General features: G+C 42.3%; 1 protein-coding gene across 7 annotated transcripts in view; it reads right to left on the bottom strand.

The window, feature by feature from the left end:
- PHKB (phosphorylase kinase regulatory subunit beta) overlaps positions 1-12,568 on the bottom strand; it is a 238,626-nt gene that overhangs the window by 204,351 nt on the left and 21,707 nt on the right. For 4 of the 7 annotated variants that reach the window (XM_006121182.4, XM_006121179.4, XM_006121178.4 and 1 more), the window contains one exon: positions 11,677-11,694. The exons of the other annotated variants lie outside the window; for them this stretch is intronic. In XM_006121182.4, the coding sequence (XP_006121244.1) occupies positions 11,677-11,694 (18 nt within the window). The remainder of the gene's footprint in view (positions 1-11,676; positions 11,695-12,568) is intronic. 7 annotated transcript variants of the gene reach the window in all.

Here is a 12,568-nt window from a genome sequence, read left to right as displayed (position 1 = left end):
GCAATTACACATTTACATGCAAGGGGACAGGCGGGAACTGGTCCTCATTGGGAGACGGCTCCTGTCTGCCTCCCACCCACTCCGCACTGCTGCCTCCGATACGGCGGGGGGGGGGGGGGAAGGGGTCAGGTAGCCCCACGGGAGCAGGCCTGAAAGTCAGCTTCTCACATTTACCAACTTCCACCTGCTCCTCCCCCGCACTGCTGCCTCTCCACGAGAGGCAGCAGCACGGGTTGGCAGCTGGCCCCCCCAAGCACTGGCTTCTGCCTGTCCTCCTACACTGCTCTCTTTGTGGGAAGCAGTACGAGGAGGAGGCAGGTGACTCCACTGGAGCTGGCATGCATGGGGACCTGCCTCCCCACACGTACCATCTCTCACCTGCCCAGGCAGCAGCCGGGGAGGTGACAGAAGGGGGGCAGGAGGCAGAGGCAGCTCCATGGGAGTCGGTGCTTGCCAAGAGCCTGCTTTTAAGTCAGCTCCACACAAGCACCGGCTCCCGCCTGTCCCCTCTCCTGCTGCCTCTGCGGAAGACAATGGAGGGAGAGGGGCATGCTGCTCTGTGGGAGCTGGCTTAAAAGCTGGCTCCCCACATGCACCGGTTCGCACCCCTCCTCCCTCCCGCTGCTGCCTCTGATATAGAGGCAGGGGTGGGTGTAACCATGAGGATTAACCAACGAGCTGAGGCTTATGGATTAACCATGTATGCAAGTACATGTCAATATCCCTAACAGACACACAAACTCCTTGTGGATAAGGGAGAAGCGGTGGATGTCATATACCTAGACTTTAGTAAGGCATTTGATATGGTCTCGCATGATATTCTTATTGATAAACTAGGCAAATATAACTTAGATAGGGCCACGATAAGGTGGGTGCATAATTGGCTGAATAACCGTAGTCAGAGAGTTGTTGTTAACGGTGCTAAATCCTGCTGGAAAGGGATAACAAGTGGAGTTCCTCAAGGGTCTGTTTTGGGACCCGTACTGTTCAATATCTTCATCAATGATGTAGATATTGGGATAGAGAGTACGCTTATTAAGTTTGCAGATGATACCAAACTGGGTGGGGTTGCAACTTCTTTGGAAGATAGGGACATAATTCAAAATGACCTTAGCAAGTTAGAGAAATGGTCAGAGGTAAACAGGATGAGGTTTAATAAAGAGAAATGCAAAGTGCTCCACTTAGGAAGGAACAATCAGTTCCATACATACAAGATGGGAAGCGACTGTCTAGGAAGGAGCATGGCAGAAAGGGATCTAGGGGTCATAGTGGACCACAAGTTGAATATGAGTCAACAGTGTGATGCTGTTGCCAAAAAAGCAAATATGATTCTAGGTTGTATCAACAGGTGTGTTGTAAGCAAAACTCGTGAAGTCATTCTGCCGCTCTACTCTGCACTAGTTAGGCCTCAGCTGGAGTACTGTGTCCAGTTCTGGGCGCCACATTTCAAGAAAGATGTGGAGAAATTGGAAACGGTACAGAGAAGAGCGACAAGAATGATTAAAGGTTTAGAGAACATGACTTATGAAGCCAGGCTTCATGAACTGGGCTTGTTTAGTTTGGAAAAAAGAAGATTAAGGGGGGACATGATAGCGGTTTTCAAATATCTAAAAGGGTGTCACAAGGAGGAAGGAGAAAATTTGTTCCTCTTGGTTTCTGCGGACAGGACAAGGAGTAATGGGCTTAAAGTGCAGCAGGGGAAGTTTAGGTTCTACATTAGGAAAAAATTCCTAACTGTCAGGGTGGTCAAATATTGGAATAAATTGCCAAGGGAGGTGGTGGAATCTCCGTCTCTGAAGATATTTAAGAACAGGTTAGATAGACATCTGTCAGGGATGGTGTAGACGGAGCTTGTTCCTGGCTTGAGGGCGGGGGGCTGGACTCGACCTCTCGAGGTCCCTTCCAGTCCTATTATTCTATGATTCTATCAAATATATAGTAAACTATGATTTAAAATCTAAAATTGAAGAAAGAACTTAATACTTTAAGATGAAAAGTCCTTCTGTCATTCCACTTAGTCCTCAGATATATCTCAAGATAAAGGCAGCTCGTATCTGATTAGTACATTACCTCAGGCCCAAAGAATCCAAAAGTGCTGCACAAAATGGTATTGATGAATCAGCAGGCAACATTCTACCCTCTGACTGATCTCTATACCTACACAAAGTTGGAGGTCAAGTAGTCTGAAATGTAGATTTCTATTATTTTCTTACAGCAGAACTGGCACTTGCGATAAAGTCAAATGGCACATTTCTGCTCAGTGCTATGAAAACAACTTGTACTTCTCCAACCAATATAATTGAGGATGGTTTTACTTTTTACTGTTTATTCACTGAATTGTTACCATGCACTATACACTGCCCATATTTAAAATTCATATTAAGATATAATCCTGAGGTCTGTACAGAACCACGCAATTTGACTATGACTCACCTACCACCACATCATAATATTAAGGATAGAAAGCAAACTAGAAACACGTGAATAAATTAATAGGAAACATAACCCTTGAAGGTCAAGACATTCCAAAAATAATGCGTCAAGGATACTTGAAGTAAACAAATCTAAACATTTTGACAACTATATGCATAGAATGGTTGTAAGTCTCACTTAGGGTACGTCTAGACTACATGCCTCTGTCGCCAGAGGCATGTAGATTAGGCTACCAGACATAGGAAAACGAAGCGGCGATTTAAATAATCGCCGCTTAATTTAAATTTACATGGCTGCCGCGCTGAGCCGACCAACAGCTGATCAGCTGTTGGTCAGCTCAGCGCGATAGTCTGGACGCACGGGTGGCGACATCAAAGGTATTTGTCGACCACCCAGGTATACCTCATCCCAGGAGGCATACCTGGGTGGTCGACAAATACCTTTGATGTCGACACCTGTGCGTCCAGACTGTCGGCTCAGCGCAGCAGCCATGTAAATTTAAATGAAGCAGCGATTATTTAAATCGCAGCTTCATTTTCCTATGTCTGGTAGCCTAATCTACATGCCTCTGGCAACAGAGGCATGTAGTCTAGACATACCCTTAATTAGGATGAAATGGGGGGAGGGGGGGGAGAACAGTGAACAACACTAACCACAAAAAATAAACTTAAAAAAACCTGCATGTATAAATAGAAACTACTACGTTTAAAACACTTCTGAATTACTTTACCAGTGACTGATTAGAAATTACAAAACAAAATCCCAAACTTAAAATTTTTTTAAATAAAAAATTACGTACGTATTTGTTATGCATCATGATAAACAGGATTTGAAAAAACTAAAATCTGAGTCAATTAAAAAAAAAAATGAAAGAAGTTGTAAATGTCCATAGAAAAGTCACAAGTCCAAGGATGTTATGTTCAAGTTAAAGTCTCTTAGGACATACACAAATTACTCAGTAGTAGCTGCTTTTTATTTTACATTACGTATCTTGTAATTTTAATTCTGTGTCTATTGCAATCTCCTTTAATTAAACAGACTAACAAAGACAGGTGTTGTTTAGGCCACCAGCTTTCTGACCTAGAGCTACAGAATAATTGAAACACATCAAAAGAATTTAGATTCTTTCCTCCACAGATTTCTATGCCCTATTGCAGGAGCTGAGTTCAAGAGAACAAATGACACACTCCCTTTTACTTAACACTGTGATTATGGTAAGGCAGTGGTCTCCAACCTCTTTACACCCAAGATCACTTTTTAAATGACAGACCAAGCCAAGATCTACCGCCCCGCCCCTTCCTTCAAGCTCCACCCTCTCTATTCTCCTCCTCTCCATCACTTGCTATCCCCAATCCTTATACTGCTACTTTAAAAAAAATATTCCCACCATTCCTCGCAGCTACTCACCTGTGCTGTTGCTCCGTGAGTAGCTGCTCCTCAAATGAGGAAATCTAATGTAAATGTACTGCGTGCAGGTGCGCAGTTCAGAGAGGGCTCAAGAGCTACTCTTAGAGCCTCCGAGATCTACCGGTAGATCGCGATCTACTGGTTGGTGACCACGGTGGTAAGGGGAAGGGGGGTACAGGGAAGAATGCCACTAAAAATGCATTCTATCGTTTACCCAAGCACCAGGAATATTCCAGGCCTAAGAGCCTGGCTCTATCAAAGTTTGGGACTGGGGCTCTGCTCTAGCACTGCCTGCTGCCCCCATTCACCTCTACTGATACAGCTCCAGTCCTGCCTATTGCCCCTGTAACAATATGGCTTTTCTGTAGCCATGTTGAAAGGCCTATCCTAGGCCTGAACCAAAGCCGCCTTCTGCAGCCAGACTGAAGAGTAGCAGCCATTACTGTAAGGCCTGGAGTCACATGCTCACATCTATCTAAACCATATTGAAAAGTGTCACACCAGGCTGTGAGGAGGGGACTTTGCCCTGATAGCTCCCCCACTATCACCAGATAAAAAAACAGATTCCAAGATGGGTAAAGAAAACTTAAGTAACACCATTCTGTCTGGCAAGAAACTGCTTATCAATAGAGAATATTGTGGAATCCTCATTCTATGACACTGTCCTATTGTTGACTGTGTAATCTCTGGTTTGTAACTGTTTCTGTCTTGTATAACTAATTTTGCTAGGTGTAAATCAATTAAGGTGGTGGGGTATGATTGGTTAGTAAAATTATACTAAAATAATTGGTTAAGGTATAGCTAAGCAAGACTCAGGTTTCATTATATAAACTGGGGTCCAAGTCCAAGAAGGAGATCAGGAAGAAGAAGATCAGAAGTAACAGAAGGAAGAAAAGGCTGGAAGAAGACCAGGAGAAGGGGGAAGACCTGGAAAGAAAAACTCACCTCTGAGACACAGACTAAGACCAGAGAGACTGATATTGCCTGGTCAACAGGGGAAGTATGCCTGCCTTTTTCAGGATTGGTGAGCATGACACTGTGTGCTTAGCATGTGTATTCTGCTTGTTTGGGAATTGTCAATAAATAGAGGATAAGGATAATACTGTGTGAGGCTCTTTCAGTGGCTAAAGATCCTGCCAACCTGCAGGAAGTTATACCCTGAGCCCTAGGAATGGGTAAGGATGGGTGTGTAAATTCACAGGGTTTCAGCATGAGCCCTAGGAACTGGGTAAAGGTGTGTGTCCCTACAGTGTGGAAGGGATAGAGAAATTTGTGCGGGTAACACCCCCGGGTGATTTAAAAGGGCCAAAGGCCCTCACTGACAGCAAAGTGGGGCTAAAGTAGTTTCCTGCTCACTTCATGCCACTGCTGAATGGCTGCTGGCACATTGCTATAGCCCCTGGACATGATGTGTGTGTTTCTGAGCACTGCCTCCACCCCTGCAGCCACAGCCCTGTGGGGGCAGTGCCTGCGGGCAGCAGTGTGCTGAGATCCCTCAGCCTCCTGCCTAGAAGCTGCTGCCAAAGGGGGGGAAGGGAGTGCAGATCACTTACAGGAACCACCCCAGGTAAGCAACACACCTGCACCCCCTTCACCACTTGCACCTCCTCCTGCCCCAAATCTCCCTCCTGTAGCCTGCATACCTGCTGTCTGCCACACCCCAGAGCCTGCACACCCAAGCCCTCTCCCACCATCCAAATTCCCTCCCAGAGCCCATACCCCTACCCTCCCAAAACCCTTAGGCAGGTGCAGGGGAGGGAGGGACTTGGACCTGTTCTGGGAACCACCAAAAATTCTACAAACCTGATGTCCCCGCATATTGATAAAATCTGATCTGTACTTTACCTATGAGCAATGCTGCTATTCATTTACTATGAATACAACATTATTCTAATTAAAAATCACCCCAATGGAGGTGTGCATAATGAACATGTATGTGTGAAATACAATCTTGCATATTAATATGAAAAAGTAGCAATAAAGATTGCCAAATGAATCACATGACTAGAACAAATGTACCTGCTGGTAGATTAGAATTTAAAACAATTCTGTAATATTTTAAACAAATATAATACAAAATGTGTTCTAGAAATGAATAATTCAGAATAGCCAAATTAATTTTTCTATTGCTACAAATCTTAGAGCAGTGGTTCCCAACCTGTTTTATACCGCAGACTGACAAACCCATTTACAAACTTCAGGCAGACCGGCAACATTTTATTTGCCTATTCATTGTGCAAACAATGAATATGCAAATAAAATATTACTGGTCCGCCAAAAGCTCCAACCCTCATAGCCACCCTAACTCCCTAGATCCTCCCACCCCTCCACTACCCCCCAGTGCCAACCACTGACCCCAGAGTCCCCTGCACCCAGTGCCAGCCCATATCCTAAATGCCTCAATGCCAGCCCCCACCCCCTAGAGCCTCACCACCACCACCACACACTCCAGTGCCAGTCTCCTGTTTCCCAAGTCCCACTACACCCAACTCCCTAGAGCCCTCTCCAATGCCAGTCCCCAATATTAGCCCCATCCTCAGAGCCCCCCAGTGCCAGCCCTGCTCCCATAATCCCCCCACCATCCCTGCCCCTATAACTCCCCCGTATCAGCTCCCCACCCTAGAGCCCCCCCCCAGTGTTAGGCCTCCACCTCTTAGAGCCTCCCGACCCCATAGAACTTCCTAGTACTAGCCCCAACCCCAGAGCACCTCAGCATTAGCTTTGCCTCCAAAGCACCCCAGTGCCAGAGCTCCCCAGCACTAGCCCTGCCCCTGAACCCCCAATGCTTGCCTACCCCCCCACTCCATGTAGCCCAGCACAGCCTCCCAGCAGACCATTGCTTCTCGGGTCACAGCTGCTCTAAGGCTGCTGTGCTAGGCTCCATGCAGCTCTCCTGCCATGCAGCAAAGCGTTCTTCTGTGTCTGGGAAGAGACCCCGCCCCTGCCCAGTGATGGCTGGCTGAGAGGCGGTGCAGAAAACACTTCTCCCAACAGGTGCAGCAGGAGCCATGTGCCCCAGCCCCAGCCCCTAGAGCTGCTGCAGCCTGGCAGTCAGAGGTCTGCTGCTTAGCAATGGGCGTGGACGGGTAGGTGAGAACCGCTGTCTTAGAACACCCTCAAACTGATTTACAAGTCAGAAAAAGAAATTTACTCCTTAAATGACTGCAGCACTATTAGAACAAGAGCATACATTTTTATCATCACTCATTGAGCTTCTTTTCCAATGGTGTCTTAAATTATGACTTCTCAGTAATATTGCTGCTACTCACAAATAAAGAAAACAACTTTAATATTAGAAAAACTAGCTTAAAATGTAACTGAATATCTGCAGAGTGAAAATAATTACCATGTGAAATTTTCAATTGCTCTGCCAAGCAAACTGTACATTTAAAAATAATCACATGAACAGTTAATGTCTTTGTACTGTTTATACTGTAAAATCCACTATCTTAAATCATGCTACAGTATGCCATCACTTTCATACTCATTTCCAGTATAGTCTGGTACAGGAGAATCATCATCATATCATATCATATATATATATATATATATATATATATATATATATATATATATAGTAGCCCAGTGTCTGTGAGTCTAACGCCAAAATGCTGGCTGTTCCCTCTGGGGGGTGCTGTTGCCTGTTCCCTTTTATTGTTGGCTGTTTTATGACGGGCTAATTGGCTAGTTCTAGAATATAAATCCTTTCTCCTTTAGCATATTGCTTTTAACCCAGACCAGCAACTAGTGATACAAAGTCACTGTGACAGATGGTAGAGTCACATGGGGATATCTAATGTCCCATGAATTTCCTTTTTAATTTTTTCCTTGAGGAGGGTGTTGGGTCCTGCCTTTGGAAGGCAGGCAGCTCACAGTGGGGGAAGCTGAGTCCTTGTTTCCTGCTTCCTCAGGGCAGTAGAGTTCATCTGCTCTGGCCTGACAAGAAGGGCAAGGGAGTTATATAGGTAGCCTCACTATCTGATTGGCTGGACTATGTGAGTTTTCTCACCTTCCTTTCAGTAACCTATGGACCAAGTAAATAGAATAAATTGTAAAGTTCTTGTTGTTGCAATTTAGCAGGTACTCAGTGCATGTAATCATTCAATAAACATGAACTGGAAGCTGATTAGGACAGAGCATCTTATAAATAAGGTAAAGAATCAGACTGTGGTTCCCAATGTCTGGTAGAACAAAGAATCACCCTCTCTTCCCCTCATAACCATCATATGTGGAGATCAGTCATGTCCAGCAGTGTGCTGGAATCAGATTAACACTAGGGGAGGCTGACACACAGATGCTGGAAAGAAAGCAGACCTGCACAGAATGAATTATTGCCAGATAATGCTCAAATGCATCATAGTCATGAATCTGTCCTCGGCAGTTCACACCCTTCAGGAGCCATGCGGGGACCACAAGCACGTTGGTCTAATTAGACCCACCAGAGCAGGCACAGAAGGTATGTTTCCCTAGTGAGTAAAAGCTCAATCCTTTGTATAAGACTTTCTGGCTGTTTATTCCTCTCTCAGGGCCCAAGGTCAAGCAAATAAAGGTGGTGTGTCAGCAAAACTAGGTTAAATCAAAGTATGAATGAAAAGAAAGAAAAGAAAACACATGGGCAGTTTGTTGGCCTCTCTTACATCAGGAGGCCTTGGAAATATCACAGTGTGATACTTCCAAGGCCTCCATCTCCTTCACAGCTCATGTGATATCCAGAACAAGTCTTGGTTTCATTCCCCTTCTTAGCTTGGGGAATCTGTGTCCTCCCTTCCTCAAGGACAGAGACTCTGATGGTTGCCAAACTCTCTTTAGAGCCAGAAAATACAACAGCCAGTTTCTCTCTCAGTACTGCTCCCAGCAGACTACAGTTCCTTCCTTTGAACTCCTCCTCTGTCTATCTTTGTATGATTTGCAGGTGTGCCTTTCTAGTCCAAAGCAAATACTTAACCTGCATCCCTACTGCAACAGGGTTTATATTTAGTAACAGTGAGGGTGTATAAAGTGCAGGCTATATAAACCATATTCCTGGGGCTTGGCTTTCTTCCTGCAGTATGCAGGAAAATGTTGACTTAACATCAACACCTTGACTCCCATTTCAATGAGCTCTAATAAAGACCTCCACAACCTGCTATGAACAGCTCTACTAGAAATTTCAATTTTCTTCAAGTTGGTCATCAGTGACTTCTATTAATACTAATGTATTACTTTCTCAATACTAGATCCCTGGTGAGTCCCCCCAAATCCTCTCCATTTCATACCAAATCTGAATGCTTAACTTCATTGAAGTGGTGAAAACTGGAGATGATTATTGAAGTAGTGGGAAGCACTGGTAGCTGCTGGAGATAGTGCCATTCAATGGCCAGTGTTTAAAAAACAAAAAACAAAAAAACAAAAACAAAATACCACACACACACCTGGAAACTGAAGTCAAGGCAATATACATTTACACATTTACATATTCAGCTTGCACTTGCAATGACTCAAAATTAAGCTAAATTAATTATGCATCCATTAAAGATAATGGAAGTCAACCTTGTCCCAAGCTTTAATTAATCCTGTTTGAGGACTCCTTGCTGTTTCCTTCACTTTTAAAGAGAACTGGAAGGGAAGAGGCCTTATGCTTCCTCCCCATACTTTTAGAAAGAATCCTTTGCCCCAGCTCAGTTAAAGTTCAAGGGTACAACCAGCCCTGAAGTATAATTCCCAAATCAAACACCAACTATTTTTAAAGTGAATTATGTTAGCTAACATAGAATATCACAATAATTGCATCCTCTGAACAAAGCTCCTGTTATCTTATTGAGCACTTGCTGCTGCAAAATGGTTCCAGCCAAGATGGCTTCTTGCATAAAAGCTGTGGTCAGAATAGCCTGCAACAAAACAATTCCCTGTTGATAGACTTGAGCATTTTTATTTGCATCATCTTTGCTTGCTCCACAATAGATATCACAAAGAAAGGATGAATGGAAGTTTGATAGGTAATCACTGTTCATTATACCCACCCAGCAAATATAAACATGTCAAGTTTTTTTCCTATACTATTACAAATATGCTGGCAACACAGAAAATAATGAACTGTTCAAACACTGTGGCTAGTACACAGGATTAACTTCTGTCCAATATCTGACTGGTGTGGCTGTTTTATTCTATTTGTTTTAATGGATTTGTCAGTTGCCAGAAAAGTAATGTAATCTACCTTTTAACTTTGTGTGTGTCTAAAGATTTGCATAATCACCACAACAAACTGGGATAACTAATGTTAAAAGTTTCTGATCTAATTAAAGATGCTTCAAAGTTCCTACTTCTGCAGGTGAAGAGATAACAGATGAAAACTGTTGAAAACTGAAGCTCTCCATCCAATAAGATGTAAGGGCCCTGAGAGAGAGCACTTGTGAGTGTCATGTGACAGTGAGAAGACACAAGACGCATATTAAATAATGGAAGATCAAGGTGATGTGGTGTAACTCAGCGGTGGGGAACCTAAGGTCTAGGGGCTGGATGCGTCCCCCCAGCTTGCCTAGATCCAGCCCCCAAATCTCGGGATTGCAGAGCCTGTGCTGTACTCCAGCTCTCTTTCTCTCTGAAGGGGTGGAGCACACAAAATCTAATAGCCTGGGGCCCCCTGGCTCTAGTGTACGAGGAAAATGTGGAGAGTATGTTTTTCCTTTTTTGTTGTTGTTTTTTGCTTCTCACTTGTGTGCGGCCCTCTGATTTTTCTGTGGGACAGTTGCCTCCAACCTTAAAAAGGTTCCCTACCCCTGGTGTGACTGATCCTACCTACTACACCCTGGGGGGGAAAAAGTTTGCATCAGAAAGTGTACATTCAGTGACAAATAACTAAAAGATGCAGAATACAAAGATGGGCTGGCAAAACATGCTAACAAATAGGTGTTTACCCTATTTATATGGTAGTATTTAGAGTCCGAACACAATGGCTGTTGAAGGGGGCAGTTGTGGAGGTGCCTTGTGGTTGGTTACGTTTAATCACAGTTTTGCTTTGAGGAGCATGAGTGCAAGTTTTTTTGCATTTCTAAGGTGGTCACCTTATTGTTATACAGACCGATTTTTTTTTAATAAATAAAACTCTAGCTGTATTTCAATATAATAGAAAGCATGAGTTTACCCACACAATCATTAAAGGCCAAATATGGCTTCCACTGAAATGCCAAAATTCTAATAACGTAAAATCGAATATTTATTTGCTTCATTTTTTTCTCCTCCTCTCTTCTCCCTAGTGCTTTCAACTGTGCTTTCCCTCTTTATCCTGTTCCTGTACACATATAAAATGGTCCCTGAAAGATCACTTGACATTAAATAAAGACTAAAAAACTGGTATAGTAGTTAGCTTTGTCTATTAAAGGTTTAAAAATAATGTGGAGTTAACATGTGTTAATTAATTTTCAAGCATAGTTGTCTGACTCTTGGAAGATTATTGACAACTAGAACACAAGTGAAGAGCTGTGATCTGCAACAGTGATTATGTTACAAGGTAGAAATAAAACAACATTAGACAATAATATTATTTTAATAATTCTAGGTAGTATCAAGTGATATATCTATACTAGTCATTTCTACGTGTTTAAGTCTAAAACACAGTCTTCATATTGGAAAAAAGGATTCACTCTCTTTCCATATAAGTATGTGCAAAGTAACCCAGCTTTTTATGTAATTTTTCACATGCTCACCATAGGAATATTCTATTATAAATCATATGTCAAATAATTTTACTGAAATAGAATCAATTTTAAAATCCATTGAAGAAGTTTTACCTAACAGCATATATTGCAAGGATTTTCAAATTCCAAAAGGATCAGATAGTGTTCTAATAGGTGTACTCACCCGACAATTTGTGATCCTCTGGGGTCAGCAAAGAAACAAAACAAAGTTACCATTGCAAAGTAATATATTTAATTTTTATTTAAAAAATTGAACATATAAAAAGAGTATGCAGAAAAAGGTTTAGGTTGAACAATAAACAAGCTTGAAAGTTTCAGAACCCTACATGCAATTAATAGTGTTAAAGTTAAGTATGTGACATTTTAGCAATAGAAATAAATGTAAAACTTCTCAATTTTTATTAATACACTATAGGAATCATGTGAATTAGAAAGCACAAGTGATAACATGTCCATATGATTACAGCATAACAGTTTTACTCTTAGAAAGTACTCATATGGGAGAAATAATTATATATGTAGGACTAACAAAAATCCATTCAATTTTCATATGATTTTCTTAGGCAGTTCTTGCTCACTTTTAAAGATATCTGAATGAACAATGTATACATTATCTGAACAAATTATAGCTAGAGTTTTTTTGCTGAACAAATTCTAAAGTAAAACTATTCTTAATCAGTATCACAATTAATTCCAAGGCAACAAACTGGTATAGTAAAAATTAGGATAACCACCCTTCTGCAAAAATCAAACTGGAAGCGAATCCAGGTTTCGAAAGATCAAATCGTTTTATTACAGACAAGGGAACACAGATGATAATGGCAAATATGTGCTTTTTGCTTTAAAACTTTCCCTCTTTCCCACACCAGTTTCGCTGTTTAGTGAAAATCAACTTTAAATTCATTGCTAAATACAGGTAACAATATTTCTAATTAGAGACCGTAAAAGATACCTTAAAATTCAAAATGCATAAAACAAGACACTGACAAAATGTTCCACATATTTTCTAATTCAATAAAAAGCAAGCTAGTCAGAATCGATCACAGCATTTTCGA

The sequence above is a fragment of the Pelodiscus sinensis genome, chromosome 12 (genome assembly GCF_049634645.1).
Source record: "Pelodiscus sinensis isolate JC-2024 chromosome 12, ASM4963464v1, whole genome shotgun sequence".
Lineage (NCBI taxonomy): Eukaryota > Metazoa > Chordata > Testudines > Trionychidae > Pelodiscus > Pelodiscus sinensis.
The sequence above is the reverse complement of the archived record's forward strand: the minus strand, read 5'-3'. Positions and strand labels throughout refer to the sequence as shown.